Here is a 26,470-nt window from a genome sequence, read left to right on the forward strand (position 1 = left end):
AGTCTCCACGTATTCTACACAACTTCCGGAACGCTTCCTTCGCGGGGCCTTTTGGGTAGCTGGCCGGGGTCTCCTGGCGACGACGATGGCGGGGGACGTGGGCGGTCGCAGCTGCACGGACTCGGAGCTGCTGCTGCACCCGGAGCTGCTATCTCAGGAATTCCTTCTCCTCACTTTGGAGCAGGTTGGGTGCGCCGGAGCGGAGGGCGGGCGGATGGGCCTTCCCGGGTGAGGCGCGGGCTCTGAGCTCACCCTAAATAGCTCTTGGTGATGACAGACACTCCCGCCGCCGTCATTCCTCTCGCCCGGTTGTGTCACCCTCCAAACACACCGATCAGGCAGCTCTCCCCTACCTCCCTCTCCTCGCCCCCTGTCCGAAAACGAGATGTCCTTAGAATATCACGAATTCCTGGGAAACAGGACTTAGCTTTCTGGGTCCTTAATAGCTTGGAAAGAGGAGTCCTAGACGACCACCCCGCCCCCCCCCTCCGCCACGGCCTGTGTGTGTTCACAAAGGCCCGAGGAAGAGAGGGACTGGGGAAGAAATGAAGAATAGACGTGAAAAGTGGAAATCATGGACCGACAGGGCGGGAAAGCATCTGAGAAATCATCCATTAGGGACTCTTTCACCTCGTTAAGATGGTGCATCTGAGTCCCAGAGAGATGAAATAATTTGGTTAACGTCACACCACCTGTAAATGGTACAACCAGGATTCAGAGTTCCTGGACCTCTATGTTAATGCTTACTTGCATTCAACTGGTGTAGCCTCTCAGAGTAGGGAAAATTTGAGGAAAAAGTGACAAGTTTAGTTTAAAATGATAGAGAACAACTGAAAGTTTTGTTGGGGTTTTATGTGGCATATTTTGTTTTCCATTTGGCTTTCCTATGAGTACGCTGTTTTTCTCTTCTTTCCTCAATCCTTCTTGTTAAATAGATTATTTTAATGATGTCAGTTATCTTTGCCTGTGGTTCTCAAACTTTAAATATGTCAGAATCACTACAGGACTTGTTAAAACACACATTGTTGGCCTTCTTTCCCAGAGTTTCTATTCAGTAATTCTGGGATGTGGCCTGAAAATCTGCTTTTTAAACTGTTTTTGCTTCTGGTTCAGGGATCACACTGTAAGAACCACTGCTCTAGGGCATTGCTTCCCAAAGCAAGGGGCCTGTGAATCCTCTGGGAATATCGTTCAAGAGATTCCCTGGGGTTTCTCCTACCTCTGAAAGAGTACAGGATGAAAATCAAAAAGTAAGATGTGCTTTTAAATTTAAAAAATCCAGGTGCAGTGATGTGAATCTGTAGTTGCAGCTACTGGGGAGGCTAAAGCAGGAGGATCACTTGAGTTTAAGTGCTGGAAGTTTGAGTCTAACCATTTCAAAAAAAAAAGAAAGAAAGAAAAGGAACTTATTTATCAGAAGCCATAGGTTTGTTCTGTCAGGTGTACTAAATGCAAATGTTTTCAAGCCTTTCTGAATTGAAGTTGAAGAACCAAATGATCTCATTTTAATTCTTGTTTTCCTTACCAAATCTAAAGTCTGTCCCTATGGCTGCCCCTGGGCTTATGCTGTATGTTTTCCATGATGTCAAGAACAAACTGGAAAATGAGGGAGAAAGAGGTGGAAGCCACTTGAAAGGTGGAAGTGGAAACATGGGGGATAGGCTGTTCTAATGATGTAGTGCTATTGTCATCAGGAAGGGCACTGGAGTTTCATCTCTGGTGCTGTTTGAAATCTTGGTAACTAATCTCAATTTAAGAAGCACACTGCATTAGAAAACCATGCAAAATAACTTACCGGAGGCTCCTGAGACCTCCAGCCCATTGATCTAATCATGGCACTAGCTTATTGACAGAATGTAGTAATCGTTATCTTTGTTAGCTTTCTTTAGCCTATTTCCTCCAAGCAATCCTTTCTTTTCAGTCCCCTTTATAGATTATTATGATGTTACTGGAAATGGTGTGTTAGCTGAGCAGTTCTGGCAGCAGTCCTTGTCACAAATGAGGAAATATGTCTTAAAGTTGTCTTTAAGATGAGGCTTTAAGATGAATATTAATAGAGCTTAACCTACTTATAATACCACTTCTTGTAGTACCTTACAGGACTTTTGAGCCTGTGTGATTGTGAAAATGGTTTTATAATTTGTTATTTAGGTAATAATAAATTTACCCTGTTGGGTAGGGTGGTTAGTTATTAAAGTGAAAAATCTTGTTTTGAAATTACTTTTGTTTTCTTTTCCACAGAAGAACATAGCTGTTGAAAATGATGTAAAAATAAATAAAGACAATCTTACTGACCTTTATGTCCAGCATGCAATACCGTTGCCTCAGAGGGATTTGCCAAAGAATAGATGGGGCAAAATGATGGAAAAGAAAAGAGAACAATATGAGATAAAAAATGAGACTAAAAGGTACTTTTTAGTAGTTCTAGTTTTCGTTTTCTCTTATGTGATTAAACAGTTCTGCTTTTATTTTCCCCCAAATAAACTTAAGTAAAAACTATTCATTTCGTCAGTATCTGTTGAGCGCCAGGCACTGTGCTTACAGCCATGAATAAAAAAACTGACAAAATTATCTGCTAATATTTTTGTTAGGAAAAACATTAAGTATATGGTATGTTATATAGTAAAAATGATAAGGAGGAAAGTTAAACAGGGAGAGAAGGTTTATGATTTTTAGTAAAGCGAGAAAATGAAATTTCAGTAGAGAGAACTGTAGGAAGTAGAGAGCAAGGAAGCATTCCAGGCAGAATACAAGAGTCTAGATCAGAAGTGTGCCCGTCATATGCCAGAACAGCTAAGTGGCCATCAGGGCTGGAGTAGAGAATGTGCAAGGAAAGAGATCCGTTCGGGGGGAGTGGGGGAGATTGTCAGATCACAGAAAGCTTTGTAAGCCATTGTAGGAACTTTAGCTTTACTCTGAGATGAGAAGCTACTAGAGGGTTTTGAACAGAGTATCAGAGTACTGTATCAGATGTATATTTTAAAAGGATCACTGACTACTATCCTGAGAAATGATTTAAGGGGTATGTGTTCAGAATGGGGCATATGTGCCAGGGTAGAAGCAGAGAAACCAATTAACGGGTTGTGCTATAATATAGGTAAGCAATGCTTTGACTAAGGTAGTAAATTTGGTAGTTTGGATATATTTTGGAGGTAGAGCCAACAGAATTTGCTGAGTTTTGGAAAAAAGATAGGTCAAGTAAGACTAAAGATCTTTGAATAATACACGAAAGAACCTGTCATCTAGCTTCAGATATACTATTTAAAATTTTTTGGACCGGGTGCAATGGCTCATGCCTGTAATTCTAGCACTCTGGGAAGCCAAGGCGGGTGGATTGCCTAAACTCACAGGTTCAAGACCAGCCTGAGCCAGAGCGAGACCTCATCTCTAAAAATAGTTGGGCTTTGTGGCAGGCACCTGTAGTGCCAGCTACCCAGGAGGCTAGAGACAAGAACTGCTTGAGCCCTAGAGTTTGAGGTTGCTGTGATCTATGATGCCATGGCACTCTACCAAGGGTGACGAAGTGAGACTCTGGCTCAAAAATACAATTTTTTTTTTTTTAATTTCAGAAAATTTTTGATAAAACCAAAAAAATGAGTTTCCTTTTTTAAAGAAAATTACATTTGATTGATCAGTGATGTTTGTTAGTTAATGTAGACAAAGTATACCAAGATCCCTGAGTGAGCCCATTATCTCTTCTGTGTCTGTTATATCACAGGTACTATTGATCAGTTACTTCGTTTTTTTTAGGGCCTTCTGTATGTAAGGCACTGTTGTAGACAATGCACTAGAGACGGTGGGAGAAGACAGAGTAAGAGGGTAAGGGGAAATGTGTAGCTCTGAGTAGGTTACTTTTAATCTGTAGTTAGGAAGAAAATGTCATGATTCAGCTCATTCCCCAAGCATGAAGAATAGTTGTGGAATACATGTGTGCTCATTGTCTTTCAAAAAATAAACACACACATTCTCACCTTTGATCAGGAAGACATTTCAGTTCAGATTAAGCATCATTTTAGCTTGATGGTTACATATTGGTAAAGGCTATGATAGTGTTAACTTTCCTAAATCTGTGGTTTATACTACATATACCTTTTAATGTAGTTTTCTTGGCCGCTTCTTCGGGTGGTATTTTTTTTCCAGATCAGCACATCCAGGCACATTTTTCTAGTAAGTGAAACTTTCAATTTTGGTTATATTTTTCTTTGATGCAAACTTGACATGACCATCCTTGTTCTTCAGTATCATTTTGGAAAGAATCTTTGACTCTGTTTTTAAAATTCACAATTTAATTCTTGAATCAGAGTATTAAAACTGAAAAGATCCAAAAGATCATCTTGTAATGTTGAACCATTCATTATTTTATCTTTTGAGAGACCAAGATCCAGATCCAGAGGAGTGTTGTAATGTGCCCAATATTTTAAACTTTGAAATAAAGCCTAGGAAATTTTTCCATTTAAGGTGGACATGAAAATTGCATTTCCAGTAGTTCTACTTAAAGTAGGTTAGTCATATCAATAAGTCTTTTTGGTTACTATTTGTTTTAACTTTGAATTCCAGTGAACTGGTTTTCCATCCCAGGTGGTATTTTTTCAAGAGTGCTTGTCTTTCTTTTCAGGAGTAGCGCTGTAGATGGATTAAGGAAAAGACCCCTCATTGTATTTGATGGAAATTCTACAAGTACAAGCATAAAAGTGAAAAAGACAGAGAATGGAGATAATGATCGACTCAAGCCTCCCCCTCAGGCAAGCTTTACCAGTAATGCCTTTCAAAAATTATCACATTCCTCTTCAAGTGTTTCACCCCTAATTTTGTCTTCCAATTTGCCTATGAACAATAAAACGGAACACAATAATAATGACACTAAACAGAACCATGACTTAATGCATAGGAAAAGTCCTTTGGGGTCTGTGAAGTCACCACCTTTGTCCCCTGTTGGAACTACTCCAGTGAAGTTAAAGCGAGCTGCTCCTAAAGAAGAAGCAGAGGCCATGGTAAGTATGGGGTTGCTTTCTGTGCTGTTAGTGGCTGGCGTGAGCGAAACCTGAGCAGTCTCCCTGGAGCCTGAGGAGGTCAGTTGTGCCACATGCTGTTCTTGAAGCCCTCAATGGTATGTCTGGTTTTTACATTTCTTTACTTGGGTATGTGAACCCTGGAATTTTAAAATGCATGGAGATTGTTTTTAAAAGTGTCCTCACACTATGAGAGGTCAAGGCAGGAGGTTCGCTTGGGGCCAAGAGTATGTATGAGACTAGTGTGAGCAACTTAGCAATACCTCGTCTCTTTAAAAAAAAAAAAAAAGAAAGAAAGAAAAATTAGTTGGGCGTGACGGGCACATAAAGTTCTAGCTGTTCAGGAGGCTGAGGCAGGAGGGTCACTTGAGGCTATGAGTTTGAGATTTTGGTGAGCTGTCTTGACACCACATCACTCTAGCCCAGGCAACAGAATGAAACCCCATCTAAAAGAAAAAAAAGGCATTCAATTTATTTCTGCTTAAAATGTGAAGAGAGAGTCTGTTATGTAGTTTTCCTGGATTTTTCTCATTTAATTCCCTTGACTACCTCAGAATTAAAAGAAAACTATTCCTTTATTTTATTTTATTATTATTATTTTTTTTAATTTGGCCGGGGCTGGGTTTGAACCTGCCACCTCCGGCATATGGGACCGGCGCCCTACCCGCTGAGCCACAGGCGCCGCCCAACTATTCCTTTATTAATAAGTCTCAGAATGCTATTTGTCCAGGATCAAATATTTATTAAGTAGCATTTGGGGCTTGACCATAAGTCCATCTCTTTGTGCTTACTATAAAACTACACCAGAATCTTCTTAAGATTTACCATTTGCTTCCCCAACCTCTCCATTGTACGTAGCTTCGGAAGTATAGAAAAAGTATGGGGGAATCAACTATGCTGTGCTCTACTGTATTGAACTATTTGGATGCTTGGAGTTAATATGTTGGCAAATTTGATACAGTAGCACAATTTATTTACTGTTTATGAAATAGTTAATATTTATATGATATATTAATATACACTAATACATATATATATAACATATGTGTTTGAGCCTTCCCTAGGCTCCTGAGAAATGTGATTTTACTTTTAAATACCCAACAGTTTTATAGCCCTTATTCCTATAGTATGCAGTTGGCTTTATTATTTATCTTCTAATTGTGAGTCAAAGGGATTTCAGAGGTGTTCGAACATTTTAAAATAGTAGATCCTGGAAAAAGGAAGCCTTGACCAGCCATGAGTTCTTTACTTTTCACTGAACCCTTTCAGCAACCCTATGGAGTAGGCATTCTTGTTTTTCCCATTTCACATATGAGGAAACAGAACGTTATCAAATTTAAATAAACTTATCCAGTATTCTAGAGTAAGTGACCGGAGTGCAGTTTGCATTCAAGATTGTTTGATCCCAAGGCATACATTTATGAGATCATGCTGCTTCCATACTTTTTTTAAAGCCACCTTTGTGGGAGAGAAGGTATGAGATAAAAAGTTAGAAGAATAAGCCACATCTCAATCAAATATTTTAATAAGGATTAAGAATTGAAGATTTTTTTTTTAGGCTCTTAAACGGCATTTCTCTACCCAAAGAGATTATATTCTTTCATAGGTGCGGTATATATGTATATACACGTATGTGTTTCTCCAGAAAGTATCCAGCTGCGTGTTTTTTTTATTACATAGCTGGATGTTTTCTGGACAGCCTTCACATATAAAATCCTTTCTCCTAAAGTTAACATTTCCCACTGACTTTGGATTGCAAAGTATAGGGAGAACATGAGCAGGATAGGGAAGGAGCAGATCTGGAGCACTCAGTAGTTTTCATCTCTGCTTGTTCAGATCACCTAAGGAACTTCTAAAACAAAAAGAAATCAGTGCCTGAACTTCCTGCCTTCTTTGTATTCTGACTTAATTGGTTCTGTGAAAAGGCCCAGACTGAGGCATGTTTTTAACCTGTTCTGGGTTATTCTAACATGCAAATATTTGAGAACCACAGCAGCTAGAAAAATGGGAGCCAGGGGAAGAAGCTGTTTTTCTCCTCTAATCCCCTAAAATATATTTCCACCAGATGGCAGCAGTGATCTTTTATTATAACATCAACAGTAAACCTTAGTTGTTTAAAAATGTTAGTTTTAGTTATTCTCTGACATTTCTGCAAATATAAATTGATTTCTGTTCATGTCTTTCAGAATAATCTGAAGCCCCCAGAAGCAAAGAGAAAGATACAACATGTCACATGGCCATGAAGGAAAATTTCCAAACATGTAAATATAACTGTAACTGTAGCTTTTCAGACAAGTTCATATACATATATTGACAGTATTTACAGAGATCCTGGTTATTATGGAATTTTCTTAAGAGGTTTAAAATAGGTTCAGAAAAATAAAAGCTTTCTTTTCCTTTCCTCTTTCTTCTCCTTTCTTTTTCTTTCTCTCTTTTTTTTTTTTAGTTTTTGCTTGTCATGCCCTGATTAGGAAGAATTTCTTTTTAAACTAACAGCTTAGTATATGTCATTTCTATTGACCCTAGTCAAATTCATTAGCTGCAAGTCTGGTATAAAGCATCTAATGAATTGTAGGAATTGCTCTCATTAGCCTCTTTTAGAGTCTTTGGGGAAATCGGAGATTGTTTTACAAACTCCAAAATTTTACAGTTTGCTATTTTTATTAATTTCTTTTACCAAGCAGAAGCATATCACAGTTTGTCACAGTATTTTAGTAACTATTGCCACATTCATCCTCAAAGGTTCACCAAGAAAAGCATCTTTGTAGTACTGCTGGAAAACTATTCAGAATATACAGATAAAATTGCTGTTCTTTAGTTGCTTACATTACTTTTCCCATAGAAAGCAAGTGGGAAATCAAGGCTTGCCATTGCTCCTTTTCTTGAAATCGTAACAGAATTGGTAGATCAGTATATTATGGGTTGACTGGTCAATCCTGTACCTTATCCATCCTTGAGAATGTTCTTGTCCTGCAGCATTCTTCCCTAGTCTTTCCATGAGCAGTCTGTGGTCTCACTGTGAGTTTGGCTGTTACTGCCTCCTAGGAGCTTAATTATTTCAGAATGAAGTTGATTTAAAAATATTTTAGGCTGAGTAATCATGTTAGAGGTGGTACTTGATGACAGAAAGTTTAAAGACTGGGGTGAGGGGTTAGAATTCTAGAATGTATGGGAGTCTAGGATGTGTAACAGAGAAGGGGGAAATCCGTGATGTAGAGCTGGCAGTGGATGAGCTGCTGGAGTGAGAAGTCACTGCGGAGCACACACGCAGAAAAGGACTCCTGGCTTGGATGAAGGTCCCAAGCTTCCCACAGGGCTGTCTCACATAGGATTATTTAGTGAGGTTTTTTGTTTATTTTTGTTCAAGTGGTAATAATTATTCCCAACTGTATAGTGGAAGTCATTGGGAAAGTAGGGTTTATCTTAACATTAGTAAGTTATAGTTTCTGTTTTCCTGCAATGTATTTTTAGCCCTGAGTAAAGGATACTTTTTTTTCCCTCGGATGACTGATCTTAAAATTAGGGTTTGCCTTTTTCAGTGTTTTTGACGAGTCTTACTCTTCTTTTGATTTGTTAAACATTTTAGTTCAGCTTTTGAATAGCCTTCCAAAAAATTAATTCAGCCTTGCAGGTAAGTACTGTTCTAAGACTTTAGCACTGTAGTTTTTTAACCATCTTGCCTTTTTTTCACATTCTAAATCTATACACATAAGACGTAATTGATACATACTAAGCATTGCATAAATTGTTATAGTAAACTGTTAAGTAGTTATCTGCAGGGCTGATATATGTAATGTTGGTGGGCATCTGTGATCCTGTACGTAAATATATGTAAAGGGAGATTTTAAAAGTGCAGATTTTAGAGTAGAATGACAAATATTTTATATTTAGTTGTCCCCTCTGCTTCCATCTGCATTTCTCTCTTAGTTGAGAGAGTTAGCCATTTGACGATTTTTAAGTCAGTGGGAACTTATTTTTAGTTACTCAGTAAAATGAATTTTTAATTTGTATATTTAACTTACAGAGTAGGTTGGTAATAACAGCTGAACTGTGTAACATTGTTGCTTCAAATTGAAGTTTATATTATGAACAGTCAGAATCCGTGCTCATATAGCAGCATATTATTGAGGTTATTTTGAGTTTGAAACGTGGAGAAGCACTAAACCACGTACTATGTATTACATAATTTCCCATCTTAGAGTGGTGTGCCTTCCGGAGGTATGTGACTGTGGCTTGTTTTGAAAGATCTTTCTCCACATAATACAGCATGCTAAAAGATGGGGATCTGGAGCAGCAGCACTGGGAGGCTTATGTTTTGAAGGGTTTTTTTTCTGTTTGTTTGTTTGTTTTAGTTTGCTTAAAAGGTTAGAAGAACTTGATTTAAATGGTGAACAACTTTGGACTACCCTTTACTCACTAACATTGGTTTATATTGTTGCTTTTGATTCTATCTTCCACGAAAGGCAGTTTTCCTTATTTTAGGGGTAGGCAGATGAAAGGCATCAGAGTCAGTGGTGGCTTGTGGGGTGTAGTTATAGGCACTTTACTACTGGTTGCCGTGTTCTTCCTACCATGTGCTCCACCTGCTCCTTGTTCTTTTCTTCCTCTCCTTCGTTTCCTGTTTTCCTTTCCCTCGACTTCCCTATACTTTCTTAACTTCCATTCTCCTTCCTTATTCGTGTAGATCCTAAAGCTTCAGTTTTAGGTTTGCAAGTCATTGTGCTCAGCCATACTCATTCACTGAGAGGTGAAAATAGGCTGACCCCCAATTCTCTTCCATATGAGGGATCATAGACTGCTGTGTAAATTTGGAAAGTTTCAAGATCCTGCAGTGGCAGGGTACTAAATTGCTTCTCAATGGCTATAAAGACTGTACAGTTTTCCCAAATAGCCTTATTAATGTAAACAGTTACCAGGCACTTTGGAAAGTTGGTTCAACTACTACTATAAGGCCATAATATATTTGCTAGTATTAAGATTCCTCACAACTGGGATTGTTATTTGAAATATTTTGGTTGACTTAAGTTTAGAGAGAAGATTCTAAAACTGATCTAGAGACTCATTCGATAGCAATGTGACCTTTTAAAAACTTACATTAAGTAAAACTGCCAGTAGATCAAATCATATATATATGTAAGAGCTTCCTCTATTTACTGTTGAACTTCAGTAATTTTTAGAAGCTACACAACATGGTCAAATGTTTATAAGTGTGCTCTTTTATTAAATGCTTGTGCAGGTTTTGTAATTCAGTACAGAAAAATTTAACCTTGTAATGTACATTTTTGTATGTAAAAAGTCTTTTAAGTAGCCTTATCCTTATTTAAATAAACTGAATAAAATTATCTTGAGTAGGTCTGTCATTCATAAAAAAATAAAATGGAAAAGTACTCTATAATGACTTAATCCGTTTTTATTTGAGTAAACTGTATTGGAAAGTACTGTTTATTGTGTAGTGCAACCTCCTTTGCCTGGATCGATTGAGATTAGGCATGATATAAGTAGTCCACCACATTCTGGGGCCCCTGCTATAATGGCAGGATGGTTAGAGTGGTCTTGTGTTTGAATATTTGGTGCTACAGAGCCTGATGTGGTGACTGCCACTATCCTTTGAGGGGTGGAAACAGAAGTCTCTGAACTTCCTCTGTAGTAAGCTTTCTTAACAGAATGACATAAACCAGAGGTTTGGTTGAGGATAGTTTGAGTTTGGGATGATCTGGAAAAAAAAAAAAGTTAATTTCTAAACTAGTATCTTAATGTTATTATATTAAAGACTGAAGTCCTAAATTAACTAATTTGGAAAAGACAGATAACTTTTTACTTTGAACTTAAAAAGTGGATTCTTCATTTTTTTTCTCTGAGATTAAAAAAAATGTTGCTTCCATTTAGATTGGTTTTACTAAAATATGTTTTACTAACTGAAGTGGTGGTATTCTTTCAATTGTTTAATAACTTGGTTATCTTGCTTATTGTAAAATAAAAAATAAAGATGTGAATTGTCTATTTGTCTTTTGTTTTTGAGACAGAAACTCACTGTGTCACCCTCGGTAGAGTGCGGTGGCATCACAGCTCACAGCAACCTCAAACTCTTGAGCTTAAGTGATTCTTTTGCCACAGCTTCCCAAGTAGCTGGGACTACAGGCCCCCGCCACAACGCCCAGCTATTTTTTTGTTGTAGTTGTCATTGTTTAGCAGGCCCAGGCTGGGTTCGAACCTGCCAGCCCCGGTGTATGTGGCCAGCACCATAACCACTGAGCTACGGGCACCAAGCCAGTTGCCTGTATTTGTTGAGTGCCTACTATTCTAGCCCTTGGGAGTGCACAAGGCAGGTTCACTCTGAAGAAGACAGACAAGTGAACAATGAAATAATAATGGACAATTGTAGTATTAAGAAATAAAACAAGGTTTTGTGGAAAATGAGGAAGGTAGAGTAAGGGAGTGACTGTAAATAGTGGTTAGCAAAGACCTCTGAAGAGATTACATTTTAAAGGGAGAAGGACTAAAGGACAAGTATGGAAAGCTTTCAGGAAAACATTCTACATGTGGTCCATTTTAGACGGCTTCATGTTCTGTTTTGCTCCTCGCATTAACAGTGGAGTCTGTTTCCTACCACTTGCATATGGACTGGCTTTGGTCAAGTGAATACTTTCTGGACATCTGATGCAGCCATGTCAAAAAGCCCAATTTTGCCCCCCTGGAAATACGTGGCCAATCCCATAGCCAGCACTGCCACACATAGGACTGCTAGTCACCCATCCCCAGTCTTGGTGGGAGGTGACTGTACCTGCATAAATGTCCTAGGTGAGATCAGTCCACATTGCTGACTCCTAGAATCCCGAGTGAATAGAAGGGGATTATAAGTGTTGGGGATAGTTTGCTGCCCAGCAATGTATATGACGTACCAGACAAGGGCAAAATGGGAAGGCCTAAGGCTTACTAGGTTTTTAGAGCAAAAAGACTGGTGTGGCTTAAACTCAGTTTAAAATGGGGCGGCGCCTGTGGCTCAGTCGGTAAGGCGCCGGCCCCAAATACCAAGGGTGGCAGATTCAAACCCCGCCCCGGCCAAACTGCAACCAAAAAATAGCCGGGCGTTGTGGCGGGCGCCTGTAGTCCCAGCTGCTCGGGAGGCTGAGCCAAGAGAATCGCTTAAGCCCAGGAGTTGGAGGTTGCTGTGAGCTGTGTGAGGCCATGGCACTCTACCGAGGGCCATAAAGTGAGACTCTATCTCTACCAAAAAAAAAAACAAAAATCAGTTTAAAATGAAGTCAAAGAAGGTAGGCAGGAGTCAGATAACATAAGACTTGGTGGTAAGGACTTTGGATTTGATCCTAAGAACAATTGGGAGCTGTTACGTCTTTTCAGATTTAAGCATCAAAGGTTCTTTAAAAAGATTAGTTACGTAAGTATATAACAACCCTAAGCATCTTTTTTCCTTTAGTAAAAGTATCCAAGTTTTGGGTAAATAGTTTGAATTAAAGTATTTCTTCTTCAACAGACTTCTAGGAGACTATAAAATACCAGTTACGGTGAAGGACAAACTTTTTCATAAAATATAAAAACATCATCTCCAAGCCTTCCTTTTTGTCTATTCTGCCCTGCTATGTAATTCTTTAAAAACTAAACTTAACAGTTTTCTGGAAAAATTGCTGTGATAGTACAGTTTTCATATACCCCATGTCCAGTTTCCCTATTACCATACAGTAATATGGTACATTTGTCAAAATACTAAAGTCCATACTTTATTCACATTTCCCTAATTTTTATCTAACATCCTTTTCCAGGACCAGCATCCTACCCAGGATTCCACATTTATTATTTTTAGTCTTCATGCCTCCGGAGACTTCTCTTGATTATGACATTTTCTTGGACTTGCCTTGTTTTTGGTGACCTTGACAGTTTTGAGAAATATTGGTCAGGTATTTTGGAGAATGTCCCTCAATTGGGATTTTTCTAATATTTTTCTCATGATTATATTAGGGCTATGAGGGGGGGTACATAAGTAAATTGCCATTTTCATCAAATTATTTTGAGGGTGTACTATAAACATCACTTGTGAGGTTAACCTTGATCATCTGACTGAAGTTTTTGTCCGGTTTCTCCACTGTGAAGTTACCCTACCCTCTTTTTATATTGTACTCTTTTGAAGGAAGTCACTTAAGGAGTTAGGAGTTATTCTCTAGAACCATGTGGACCTCATACATCAATTATTTGGAATTCTGCAAAAGTGATTTGTGTATTCCATTAATTTATCTTATCAGTATGACTCAAATTTTGGGTTAAAATCTTTTTTTTTTTTTTTTGCTCAAATTGTTCTAGCTTTGGCTATTAAAAGCTTTTTCATTTGGCTCCTGTTTCTCTTTGACTTACCCCATCATTGTCTTTTCTTTTGGGTATATCCTTGCTTCCTGGCACCATAGGATATTCAGCTTTATTTTGTACATTTCTTGCCCACATCCTAGAATCAGCAATTTCTCTAAAAAGCCATGGCTCCTTTTATTCAAAAAGGATATTAAAAACCAAGATCTGGGGCCTGGGTGCAGTGGCTCCTGCCTGTAATCCTAGCATTCTAAGAGGACGAGGCAGGAGGACCACTTAACACAGGAGTTCGAGACCAACCTGAGTAAGAATCAGACCCCAACTCCACTAAAAATAGAAAAAATTAGCTGGGCACCTATAGTCCCAGTTACCCAGGAGGCTGAGACAGGAGGATCACTTGAACCCAGGAGTTGAGGTTGATGTGAGCTAGGCTGACAAGACAGCACTCTAGCCTGGGGCAACAGAGTGATGCTCTGTCTCAAAAAACAACAAAATATCAGCTCTGCATACCCGCTAGGTGTACTCACTGCTATTGGAGTGAGTGCTACTCATTCCTTCCAGGCCCTTCTCAACTGACAGAACAAGGAAATATGTATATTTATAGATAAAATATATCTATAAGTATTTCTTTACATAACCTTCTGTATCTCTAGTAAGTTAAACGTGAGTTCATAGATGTCTGCAACTCTAATCTATTACCATACTGATCATTCTAGACTTTTTCCTTTGTTTTTCTGCAACCTCTCACTGCAATATGGAGTAACATGGTTACCCCCAGCCACCATCCATTTATTAATTGTTCAATTCCAGTACCTGTGTATAGAAGTACCCATGTGGGAAACAACATCATCAACAAGAATACAGTGGTTGTATACAATTCCTTTTGGCTTCAGTCTTACAGACTCTACTCATTTCCAGTGTTACTTAAGTTGTATCACTTAATAGTTTTGCAGTTTTATCATTTTAATGAAAAAAAGAATGCCATATCAACTTTTCTATATTTTCTTTGAAAAAAAAAAGTCCCTGGACAAATACTTCATTCAACAGTTATCTGTGTCTGTCTACTATATGCTCAGGCTCTAAATAAGGGATTAGAGTAAGTAAAACATGGTCCCTGCCCTCAAGGGTCTTGTCTTTTTATTTTTTTTTCAAAATGATTGCATCTAAACAATAATTTGAGAAGGAATGAAAGAACATTTAATGATTGGAGTCACTATTCTATAACTAGATTAATAGCTAAGTTTTTAATTCTTTGAAGCCTGTAGAAGCTAACCAAAAAATAAAGAGTGGATCTTTCTCATAGATGATCTCTTCTGTATTAGTGCATTTTCTGGCTGCTATAACAGAATCTAACAGGCCGGGTAATTTATAAAGAACAGTTTATTTGGTTGAGGGTTCTGGAGGCAGAGAAGTCCAAGAGCATGATGCTGGTCATCCCATGAGTCATCCCATGTCAGAGGCAGGAAGGCAGCAGTGCACATACGAGGCTGGGAAAACAAGCTGAATTCTATTAAATCAGGAACCCAATTTCATGGTAACTAACCCACTCCCCTAATAATGGCATTAATCCCTTCATGAGGGCAGAGCCTCCCAGCTCACTTCTTAAAAGGCCTCACTTAATATTGATATAATGGCAATTAAGTTTCTAGCACAATCTTTTGAAGGACACATAACTATAGCACCCTCAGAAGCTTGGAGATTATTTTACTCAATGCAAATTACATAAATGCTAATAGATGCCTGGGATAAAGTCACTTTGCTCTCTCTCTTTTTTTTTTTTTAGACAGTCTCACTCTGTAGCCCTGGGTATGGCATCATAGCTCACAGCAACCTCACACTATGGCTCAAGTAATCCCCTTGCCTCAGCCTCCCAAGTAGCGTGGACTACAGGTGCCCACCACATTGCCCAGGTAGTTTTTCTTGTTGAGATAGAGTCTCTCACTTTGTCACACTCAGTAGAGTGCTGTAGTGTCATAGCTCACAGCAACCTCAAACTCTTGTGCTCAAGTGATCCTCTTTACTCAGCCTCCTGAGCAGCTGGGACTACAGGCACCCGCCACAATGCCTGGCTATTTTTTACAGATGGGGTCTTTCTCTTGCTCAGGCTGGTTTCGAACTCGTGAGCTCAAGGAATCAGCGGGCCTTGACCTCCCACAGTGCTAGGATTACAGGTGTGAACCACCACACCAAGCCTACTTTTTCTATTTTTAATAGAGACGGGGGTCTTGCTGTCTTAAACTGGTCTTGAACTCCTGACCTCAGGCAATCCACCTCCCTGGGCCTCTCAGGGTGCTAGGATTACAGGCATGAGCCCCAGCACTCAGCCATTTTGCCCTCATTTTTATAACAATTCGATTTTATTTTTTATCCTTAATTCTTTTCTTAGCATTAAAAGGTGAGTTTTATAGTTTTTGTACATTTTGGCAGTGTATATCACCTGTGATGTTTAAAAAAAAATCTGTATATTGCAAGATGGCACTTGCCCCATAATCACCTTTATATGTAAGAGAATAATTCACATTTTAGGGGACAGAGGGGTTGGAGCCAGGAGACCTGGTTACTGGTGTGTTGGTCTCCATGCCATCTTGAGTAAGCTGTATTCCTTCTGGGCTGCTTTTTCTTCCTTTGTCAAGCAGGTGGATTTCAGTTATTTCAGATCTTAAGTCTCTGTGTTTTTAGAATTTACCTTCTTGCTTCTGCCTGAGACCCTTAACCTGTCACTTAATAGCCAGGCAGAAATGAGATGGATGGAGGTGGATGCCCTCATGTCTGATGGGCATCACTAATGATGCTTGAGAAATTAATTCATGTGTTTTAAATTTCTAAAGTAATATGATTGATATACAAGTTAATAGCACCTTTATTCTGCTGTAGTATAGCCAGTTTTTTAAACTCTTGAGTTCCACTCTATGAAGAGCACTGAGAACTTTTGCAGACATTCCTTTAAAGCCATTGAGAGAGTAATAATGGTAGTTCCAGGGGCTGCCGCATCAGCATTTACCAAGCTGCTCGCCATGTTTGCAGTTGATGTAGTGACCGTCTCGTAGCAAAACTGTTTCAGTTATTTCCCATGTAACTGAAGTAAAGGATTGTGAAAGAACACAAGCAACTTGAGGCCAGAGATGACATCTTGTTCATCTTTATATTCTCAATGCTCTAGCAGTTGAGGGCATATGAGAAGCCCTCAGTGTTTCTGAAAAGGTAGATAGTAAAGAAAGACATACACAAAGCCAGAGAGTCACTGCTGTATATATAATTCTCTGAGCTCCTAGTCTGGCAGTAGTCTGGAATTTTCATGGGTTTGGCTGAAGGCAGACTAGTTCCATTAAGAGAGCATAGTGTCTGTGTACAGTTGAGAAGCACTCAGCCCATTTATGGGACAGAGCATTGCACAGTTCTCTTGAGAACTGTAGCCTAAATGACATCCTTAGTTTTTGTAGACAATGCCGTATGAAAAAATGATACGCCATACAGAAAAAGTCAAAGGAAATCAAGTCTGATCTATGCTGAGCCTGTGTGAAATCAGTTTCTTAATCTGGGTGATAGTCACTGTGAGAAATGTTTGACGGGATCTGAGATGGGTCCTTTGGATGTATCATTGACTTGAGGTTTTGCTTAGAAAGAATAATGCCATGCCTTGTTGTTTCACTGTTTTCTCCTTTATATCAAAAGTAAAAGCACTCCCAATATTATATTTTGGAATACCTTACCTATATTCCTTGTTGAAACCACAGAGACACAAAATGTTCTCAACCTTAAATTATCTGACCCAAAATTAACGGATTGGGGGGAGTTCCACTTCCAGTAAGTAGCTTCCATGGGAATAATCCTTTCTCCCTCAAATAACAATCATTCTGTATGAAATATTTTTTAAAAATTTTGAAAACACTGGAGCATAAGCCAAAGCAGGCAGGGTATGTCAGAGGGGAGTGGACACTGGGAAGACGAGAAGGGTACGGGGTGATTTTCTCATTTTGACCTTTTATCCAAGGGCAGGCTCCCATAGGACAGCTAAAACTCTGGCAGGAAACCTAAAGTCTCACTGGCTTACAGAACCAAGGCCAGAGTTTGGTACCAATAGCCTCTGGAAAGTGAGGGAGGGAAGTCCTGGGAAAGGGGAGCCCCAAGGTCTTTGTATGGACTCCCTACAAATTTCTTATGGCCAACGGAACTGCCTAAATATCAGATGCCAACAGCCTGGACTCACTGAGCAGCTTGGTGGTGGCTGAAAGGAAGAACTGACGGGACTTTCAGAAGGCTGATGTGCAGAGCTCAGCTGACCCTCTTCTTGCTGAAGAAACTTACATATATTTATATGCAAACTGACATCTCTACAAACTTCTCCAAAAGCATGTAACATAAAAATATTCATTCAGGAAAATCTACTAAATCTTAGCAAGAACAGGGAGCATCTGTGACATTTGAGCCACAACCTCATCTCATGCTATGCCTACATCCCAGCTTCATGTGACAAGCCCTGATCTGGGCAGATGTAGCACAGAAAGTAGGAACTCCCTGCCCCCAGCTACTACTGGTTTAGGGCTCTGCCGCAGGTGTGACGGGCTGAGAAACCTGGGCTCCAAGGGCCCCTCCCTTGGTAGGCTCACAGTGTGGAGAGTCCACTCTAGGAGGGGCAATCTGGGGCTACCAACCCACTGACACAAACATACATGTATTTTCGCTGAACTGTGTAAATTAGACATTTTACAACTTTATACAGTATTTTACTTCAATAAAAGTTTAAATGTTTTAAAATATGTTACACTGTTTATAGCTTCCTGTGCAGGACAGTTACTTTCAAGCTGTTTTTCTTTAAACATAACAAGCCAATTTGTTTAACCTTTACTTTATCATTACTCCAATGTATGAAAACTGGGGGCCAGTCTCTACTGCCTGACGTTTCTGCTGTGGCCCACACCCAGTCCATTGCTCTGTGTAAGCCTGTATAAATATTGACTGTATTAATCACAGCCTTTAGAAAGTGACTTGTGGGTATCTCCTCAGCCTGGGGATGTCTTCCTGTGGCGATGACTGCCACTGCCTCTGCCAGGCACCTGGCTGGCCACCAGGATGGAGTGATTTCCAAGTCATTTCCTGAGTTACTTTCACCAGCCCAGGATGTGGACTTTGGCTACAAATCTGTGTGAGAACCTGCTTGCCTGCCTTCACCCGATTTCTCTCTCCTTCTTTCTCTCTCCTTTCTTCCTACTTCCGTGTCTCTTCTTTCCCTTCCTTTCTGTTTCCTTCCTTTCTTTGTTACTTCCTTTTTACTACACATACTACACTTTTAAGATTTATTTACACAGATTTTCCCATTGCAGTGTGTAACCTTTGCTTTATCATGAATAATTTACATACCTAAACCTCATGGTAATATTTAATACACATATTTAAAATATTCTAAAATTCTTCTTTTTTTCTTATTGTTGGGCATTCATTGAGGGTACAAGAAACCAGGTTACACTGATTGCATTTGTTAGGTAAAGTCCCTCTTACAATTGTGCCTTGCCCCCAAAAGGTGTGTCACACACCGAGACCCCACTCCCTCCCTCCTTCCCTCTCTCTACTCTCCCTTCCCCCACCCCCCACCGTGTCATTGTCATTAACTGACCTCATATCAAAATTGAATACATAGGATTCATGCTTCTCCATTTTTGTGATGCTTTACTAAGAAGAATGTGTTCCACTTCCATCCAGGTTAATACAAAGGCTGTAAAGTCTCCATTTTTTAATGGCTGAATATTATTCCATGGTGTACATATACCACAGCTTATTAATCCATTCCTTAGTTGGGGGGCATTCAGGCTGTTTTTACAATATAAAATATTGTAAAATTCTTAATGGAGCTAGTCTGTCTTCAGCCAAAACCCATGAAAATTCCTGACTACTGCCCAACTAGGAGCTCAGAGTATTAATTATATTTACAGCATGACTCTCCTGCTTTGTGTATCTCTTTCTTTACTATCTACCTTTTCAGAAACACCGAGGGCTTCCCATATGCCCTCAACTGCTAGAGCATTGAGAATATAAAGATGAACAAGATGTCATCCCTGGCCTCAAGTTGCTTGTGTTCTTTCACAATCTTTTACGAAAGAGAAGGCAGTCAGTGTTAGATACCAATGCGTGACGGTGGGATAGAGCTAACAAGCTCTGCCAAGAAAAGTGACCTGAAAATTGGCTTCACTGTCATCAGCCTCAAGTTCTGCTGTTCATGCTCTGGAGCCTATGTTACTGTATCAAATGCGGAGTATTACATTCTGAGAGAGAAAGAAAGATGGTAACAAGAAAGAGATGCACAGAGATGACTGAAGGCTTCCTTTAAATAGGGTGATGCCTTACAAGGGTATATGTGAAACTTGGTAAACGGTCTGTGAAGCTAGTGAATGATGCCCCATGATTATATCAATGTACACAGCTATGATTCAATAAAAAATAAATAAATAGTGTGATGCGCCTGTGGCTCAGTGAGTAGGGCGCCAGCCCCATATACCAACGGTGGCAGGTTCAAACCCAGACCCGGCCAAACTGCAACAACAACAACAAAAAAATAGCCGGGTATTGTGGTGGGCACCTGTAATCCCAGCTACTCGGGAGGCTGAGACAAGAGAATCGCCTAAGCCCAACAGCTGGAGGTTGCTGTGAGCTGTGATGCCAAGGCTCTCTACCCAGGGCAACAAAGTGAGACTCTGTCTCAAAATAAATAATAAATAAATAGTGTGATGCAATTTCAGTTAACACTGCCCCAGTTAACATTGCACTTCATACAATGATCACTCAGCCACGCAATAAAGTATTACTAAGATTCAGAAACTCAACATTTAGTCTTTATTCCACACAACATGCCTGGCAAAACATTGTGTTCTGAATAACTTTTATTGCAAGTCACATACCTTAGGCTTGACACGACGGGAAGTAAAAGAGCTGTAAATGCCAACCCTACATTACCTTATATAGTTTGGAAAACTTTCAAGTTGGTGACGTATGGTAATTGCACTTATATACGCAGTGAGAGACAGATACACATGTAAAGACGTCGCTCAAAGGGAGTTTTACACTTAGATTTGCCTTACTCGATTACAGACATCCCAGACCATCTTCCCACCTGGGATTTCCATAAGGCTTTTCTCCTTTCCTGGGACAGAACTAGTACAAAGGATTCAAGAGTTTATGCAAATGTGAGTATCACTGAGAAGCACAAGAGCCAAGTCTTAACTGTGGCTGGTGAAAACCAGTAGACAGAATCGCCTGGCTAAGAAAGAAAATACCTAACTCTGTGTGTAAGGTCCCAGGCAGGAGTTCCCGGGTGTTGACTTCAGATGTCTTTCCCGCAGTCAGGGCACAGGATGTCGTCCCTTTCTGTGAGGAAGCCTCGGCCCACCAGTGACAGGGAGCACTTCTTACAGTTAAAGCAGTCGTTGTGCCACTGCCGCTCCTCAAATGAGATGTACTTTGTGCCACCAAGTCCTGTTAACGGAGAGAGAAAAAAAGGCCAGATGAGGGCGGCGCCTGTGGCTCAGTCGGTAAGGCGCCGGCCCCATGTACCGAGGGTGGCGGGTTCAAGCCCGGCCCTGGCTGAACTGCAATCAAAAAAAAAAAAAAATAGCCGTGGGTTGTGGCCGGCGCCTGTGGTCCCAACTACTCAGGAGGCTGAGGCAGGAGAATCACTTAGGCCCAGGAGTTGGAGGTTGCCGTGAGCTGTGTGAGGCCACGGCACTCTACTGAGGGCCATAAAGTGAGACTCTGTCTCTACAAAAAAAAAAAATGCCAGATGAAGAAAGTGAGGGAGTATTAACTAGTTAGAACCAGGCGACTGAGATGGAAAAAGGAATTCCATTCGATCCATTTCCAAGTTTTGATTGTGCACTGTGGGTCATGTGAGTTTCTAGTGACTGGTGCTGAGGATCCACAGGTAAGTCAGGTACTGTGCACAGCCGGAGAGCTCACAAATGTCACAAGAGAGTATCAACTGATCCCCCAAACGATGTGCCTCATGTCTGGTGCTCCCTAATGAATGTAGTACTAAGGACTGTGATATAAAGACAATTAATGACCTAGTACACGGTGGGAGGTGGGGGAAGGGGAGACTGAAGGAGGAAGGGGGTGGGGGAAAGGAAGAGCAGAGAGAGGGAAGGAGGGAGGGTGTGGGAAAGGGGATTGCGAAGGAGGAAAAGGTTCATTCTCTCTGGGATAGCCAGAAGAGACCTCACTAAAGAGTAATACATGGATTGGGCTGGAAAGGAGGGATGTTCTTGCAGTGGGAGGATGCTGGGACCTGGTCCAGAAGCATAACTTAGCTGGCAGAGTCGGGAGAATGAGGGGTTTAGGGAAGGGGAGTGCGGTGATGGAGGTGGCTGTTAACATGGGTGGGAGCACTTATGCAGATGTAGAGGCAGTGCACAAAGCCATCTTGTATTTCTAAAGAAGAAAAAGCACTAACTCATTTCAGCTCATTCAAATGCTTGACTTGTGTTTGATGACTACTTCTAATCAAATATTAGTGTACATTGCTCACTGACTATAATATCGTTGTTTTTTGTACTGCATTGGCCACCTGAAATAAAACAGAATCAAATATATGGATTTATCTCAAAGTTGTACTTGATCCTAGGAGACTCCAGGGCAGGGGTCCTCAAACTATAGCCCGCAGGCCACATGAAGCAGTGTGAATTGTATTTGTTCCCGTTTTGTTTTTTACTTCAAAATAAGATATGTGCAGTGTGCATAGGAATTTGTTCATTGTTTGTTTTTTTTTTGGCTGGGGCTGGGTTTGAACCCACCACCTCCGGCATATGGGGCCAGCGCCCTACCCCTTTGAGCCACAGGCGCCACCCTCGTTCATAGTTCTTTTTTTTTTAAACTACAGTCCGGCCCTCCAACGGTCTGAGGGACAGTGAATTGGCCCCCTGTTTAAAAAGTTTGAGGACGCCTGCTCTAGGGGGACAAACACACTCATAGCTAACATGCCAGGCCTCATTCAACCTTCGGCCGCTCCCTGAAGCGGGGGTCCCTGGGACACTCACCACTGATGGGGTTGGTGCACCCAGCACACTTCTTGGCGTACAAGTCGCAGAAGCAGCTCAGGCAGTAGGCGAACTCATCCCGAGCGGTGAAGCGCTGCCCAGACAGCTGCTTCTTGCAGGCGGTGCACACGAAGCACTCCTTGTGCCAGGGCTGCTCCCGGTACGTGACCCCTCCTGTGGTGATGGGCTGCAGGGGGCAAGAGGGAGAGTCAGCACGGCCTCTGTGCTTGGCAGACGTTCCTAGTCTCAGCTGTTGCCACCAGATAATGCAAGCAAGATCCTTGACGCCCAAACATTCAGTTTGTTAAGTCCCTAAGAAACTGCTCTACAAGCTTCACGGGCACCCCTGTGTAACTCCACCATAGATTTCCACCCCGGTGTCATAGCCCCTGGGTTTCCTGCTAGTGACACTGGCCCTTTGCAAGGATGCCAGGGAGTCTGGAGTGTGGGTGAGTAGGGAGGCAGTGCACTGGGGAGGTTTCCATCCTCACCAGCCCTGTGGCTGGGACCAGCCACTGTGAAAGGTCTCTGCACCTCAGTTTCCTCATCTGCAAAGTGGGAGTGTGATGGGGCAAAAGGAGCGAGTCTCTGCAGAGTCCTCGTTAGGGAGCATGGCAGGTGGCACCTTCTCCAACACCACTCACCTGCTCATCTCTTCAGCCACTCACAGCAGAAGAAGGAAGAGACTCAAAGGACACCTGGAATTGGCGCCTGCTGATGCCGCAGGAAGGCCCAGGGCTCTTGGAAGCTTTGGGACAAATAAGCCCAAAGCTTTCACTCTCACCCTCAATTTTGATCTGTATTTTTCTCCACATGCTGCTTCTCATATTCCTTTAAAAAGCAGGCACCCAAGGCAGCTAAGTAACCTGTCACAGTGCAGGGCCTGAGCTTGACCAACACTGACTGTGGACAGCGGGTAGAAGCACCTCAAAGCCACCCTTTCATGCTTTTCATTTCTTGAATGCTGCAGCATCATCCAGTAACTCCTTTGGCCCTTATGAAAAGCTTTTAAAGTAAGATGTATTCTATTTTATGGATGGGTAAACTGAGGCCCTGAGAAATTTGTAAGTGATTCTCTCTATCCTGTATTCTTTTCATTAAACCATAAATTATAAATAATCTTATAGATCCCTGCCAAAAAAATTTATGTACGCTGGGTTGTGACACATCTCTGCGGATGCAGGGGTGCATGTGTGAGGCATCTCCTCTGCCTGGATGTCCTCCCCCATCCTCCCTTAAGCCAACTCCACGCTCCTCACTTCCCACCCACCTTGGCTAACTCAGCATAAGCACAGCTTTGTTCAGGGAGTCCTTCCCTAAACTCACAAGGGCGTGCATCCCAGAAGGATGGCTGCCTTCACCAGTGCCACAGGTGGGAAAGACGATGGAGGAAGGGAGAGATACTCAAATGAACTTCCCTTAAATCTTGATGAGAAAAACAAAACAACAAAAAAGGGGCAAACAGAGAAAAGGGTTCCTAATATTATATAAAAACAGGCATGAGAGTTCCATTTAAAGATGAAGACAAAAATAGCAGAAGGAGAGAAGAAATAAGGGAACAGGAGAATTTAAACAGTAAGGGAAAAATAAAAAGACAGAAGGGAAAATGAAAGACTGAATGAAAATTAGTAATGGCCTGGGTGCAGTGGCTCACACCTATAATCTCAGCATTTGGAGAGGCTGAAGTGGGAGGACTGGTTAAGGTCAGAAGTTCAAGACCAGCGTGGGCAACATGGTAAGACTCTGTGTCTAAAAAATTGAAAAGTTAGCATTAATATTCTGCCCTTTGAGAAGGTGCAGGCAAGGTGGGAACATTCTAGCTCAGGCCAGCGAGACTCAGGAATCATCACTGAGAACACGTTCCATGGACCAGAGGCAAGGGCAGGTGCCCAAAATGTGAAACAGCAGCAGGTGCGCCGGCAGGGCCATCAAAAGGGTGGGAGGCACAGACTTCTGCACTGGCTCTTCCAAGGGCCAAGTTAGCAGTGACTGGCACGAATCCTAGCAGTGTTGACCTCTGGAAGCTACAACCTAAGTGGAGTTGATGGCGTAAGAGACTAAGAAAGGGCACAGCAGAAACCCAAGCCTCACTCTGGAGGGCAAGATCAGGGACATTTGGGTGGGCAGGATGGAGTCGACTTCCTATAAGTGGGCCACCACACACCTGAGACTTAACCTCTCCTTGTTCCTTTTCTGTTTTTAACCTAACAGCCATGACATAACCGAGTAAGTAAGTGTAACAAATTATCTATCCTCATCCACATGGCAGATCTTTTCTCCTTTTCTACTCACATCTTCTCCTCCCACACCTCTCAAGTGTAGAAGTTGGTTTCTTAATTACATTGAGAGAGCTGCCTAACAGAGACAGCTTTGGGGCAGTGAGTTCGAGTTCCCCTTCCCTCTAACACAGTGGTTCTCAACCTTCCTAATGCAGCGGCCCTTAAATACAGTTCCTGTGGGATGCGACCCACAGGTTGAGAACCGCTGCTCCAACATCAAGTCATCAACCTGAGCAAATATTTAAAAAGGTCTAGAAGGAGGCAGAGGTAAAGGATTTTGATCACAGAGCACAGCACAGTGACCATGTCTTTGTAAAGAGGGCCAGAAGCCAGACCCAGGGCAGGACTGGCACAGCTCTGGTGCCATTCCAGTACCATCCATGCACTTTCTTTCAGAAAGGCAGAACCGACGGGGGCCGTGGAAGCAAACCCACCAGAAGGTGCAAGGGCTGAGGGAGCTACCTTTTTGCACTGAACGCACTGCAGGGCGTGTTGTTTCTCATAGCAGGGCACACAAAAATTCTGATTGTCTTTAGGGATGAAACTCTTGGTTCCAATCGGCTGCTGGCAGCGATGGCAGATGAAGCAGGTCTCGTGCCAGCTGCTGCCCTTGTACTCCATCTTGCGGGTGCCTGTCATCAGGGTCGGGGAGGAGACAGCAGAGTCACGGTTAGATGGGTGTGGAGTCCCAGCGCGCGTCCTCTGGAGCCTCCCCAATGGGACACTTCCCCATTCGGAGGACAGGGGTTTTGTCTTTTGGCTCACTGCTGTTCCCCCAGTTCCTAGGACAGTACGTACCTGCAGCGGGTACTGAACATTTATGTGTTGAATATATGGTCAGGAATGCTAAATGAAAAAACAGCTAAGTCTCTCTCAGCATTGCAAAGTATGAAGAGAAACCCAGCAGAGCTGAGACAAGCCCTCCGGAGCATGGGTTTTTTACGCACAGGGCCTGCCTTCTCCAGCAGCACACCTGCTACCAGGCAGCCCCTCCAGCTGGCAGTGGGAAAGGGGCTCTGAAGCCAGAGCCCAGCGGCTGGGGCATGCATGAACCCGGAGCCCTAGGCCCGATGCAGTGAGCAGCCTCTCCAACACTCACTTCACACAACTAGCTGTGTGAACCAAGTTGCAGTGTGTCTTGATGATTTTACACACTAAACTAAGCACCGTAATTAAAATCCACATGCACATCCCATTTAGTCATTTTCTAATCTTGTGCCATCCCATTTTCTTATGAGTAACTATTATCATTTGACACGTCCCTATCATTTCTCTAAGTAAGTCAAGAAGTCCTAGGGAACTCACCCTCCCCCACCACCTCCAAGCTTGATTTGCAGAAAATACTCAGTCTGGGTTGATGGGTTTCCTTTTCATTCTTTGCATGGGTCCCCACAAAAGTTTTGAGAACTGTTTACAGTCCATTACTTCACTTTTAAGAAATGATTCACCTATGCAAGTTTCAACTTGCTGATCAGTGTTGCTGGGAGGGCTTCCACTTGGCTTTGCGGGTATCTCAAAATTTTCGTAATGATGCATGTACTCCAAAAGATGTACATATTTACAGAAAGAGATGATTCAAGACAGAGGTGAACTAAAGTACCCTTCGTAGAAAGCTAAAATAAAGAACAATTTTAGGGGAATGAGTATGGTGGATGAAGAAATAGAAAAGTGTTTCAAATACCTGGGCAGATTCAGGGGCCAGTCTGAGCCCCACAGCCAGTGTTTTAAATGCTGCCTGTGTTTTAAATGAAGTTTTACTAGAATGCAGCCACTCCCATTGTCAATGGCTGCTTTTATGCCCCCACAGCAGAGTAGTTTTGTAGTTGTGTATAGTCGTATAGTTGTGCAC

The 26,470-nt window shown here is 41.6% G+C and overlaps 2 protein-coding genes across 10 annotated transcripts in view; one reads left to right on the forward strand and one right to left on the reverse strand.

Annotated features, from left to right (window-relative positions):
- The first annotated feature begins 26 nt into the window (after positions 1 to 26).
- C4H2orf49 (chromosome 4 C2orf49 homolog) lies at positions 27 to 7,408 on the forward strand. Of its 3 annotated transcripts, none has more exons than XM_053589526.1 (5): positions 27 to 184; positions 2,242 to 2,408; positions 4,616 to 4,742; positions 4,869 to 4,991; positions 7,196 to 7,408. In XM_053589526.1, the coding sequence occupies exons 1-5, from the start codon at positions 86 to 88 to the stop codon at positions 7,250 to 7,252; spliced, it is 573 nt and encodes a 190-aa protein (XP_053445501.1). In that variant the 5' UTR covers positions 27 to 85; the 3' UTR covers positions 7,253 to 7,408. The 3 variants fall into 3 exon arrangements, with proteins under 3 accessions (XP_053445501.1, XP_053445500.1, XP_053445499.1); XM_053589525.1 differs by having other exon boundaries at positions 44 to 184; positions 4,889 to 4,991; positions 7,196 to 7,212; XM_053589524.1 differs by having other exon boundaries at positions 44 to 184; positions 4,616 to 4,991.
- A 12,716-nt stretch (positions 7,409 to 20,124) lies between these two features.
- Positions 20,125 to 26,470, reverse strand: part of FHL2 (four and a half LIM domains 2) — a 79,008-nt gene continuing 72,662 nt past the window's right edge. For all 7 annotated transcript variants that reach the window (XM_053589026.1, XM_053589025.1, XM_053589027.1 and 4 more), the window contains exons 4-6: positions 25,084 to 25,253; positions 22,343 to 22,529; positions 20,125 to 20,786 (exon numbers count right to left, since the gene is read on the reverse strand). In XM_053589026.1, coding sequence (XP_053445001.1) covers positions 20,635 to 20,786; positions 22,343 to 22,529; positions 25,084 to 25,253 — 509 coding nt within the window. In that variant the 3' untranslated portion in view covers positions 20,125 to 20,634. The remainder of the gene's footprint in view (positions 20,787 to 22,342; positions 22,530 to 25,083; positions 25,254 to 26,470) is intronic.

This window comes from Nycticebus coucang, chromosome 4, assembly GCF_027406575.1.
Source record: "Nycticebus coucang isolate mNycCou1 chromosome 4, mNycCou1.pri, whole genome shotgun sequence".
Classification (NCBI taxonomy): domain Eukaryota; kingdom Metazoa; phylum Chordata; class Mammalia; order Primates; family Lorisidae; genus Nycticebus; species Nycticebus coucang.

What these genes read in the sequence shown, in the direction of transcription:
- C4H2orf49 (XM_053589524.1), top strand. Translation starts at nt 86, where the DNA reads ATGGCGGGGGACGTGGGCGGTCGCAGCTGCACGGACTCGGAGCTGCTG. An exon ending in ATAAAAAATGAGACTAAAAG is followed by an intron (nt 2,409 to 4,615) that starts GTACTTTTTAGT and finishes CTTTCTTTTCAG; the next exon opens with GAGTAGCGCTGTAGATGGAT. An exon ending in AAGAAGAAGCAGAGGCCATG is followed by an intron (nt 4,992 to 7,195) that starts GTAAGTATGGGG and finishes CATGTCTTTCAG; the next exon opens with AATAATCTGAAGCCCCCAGA.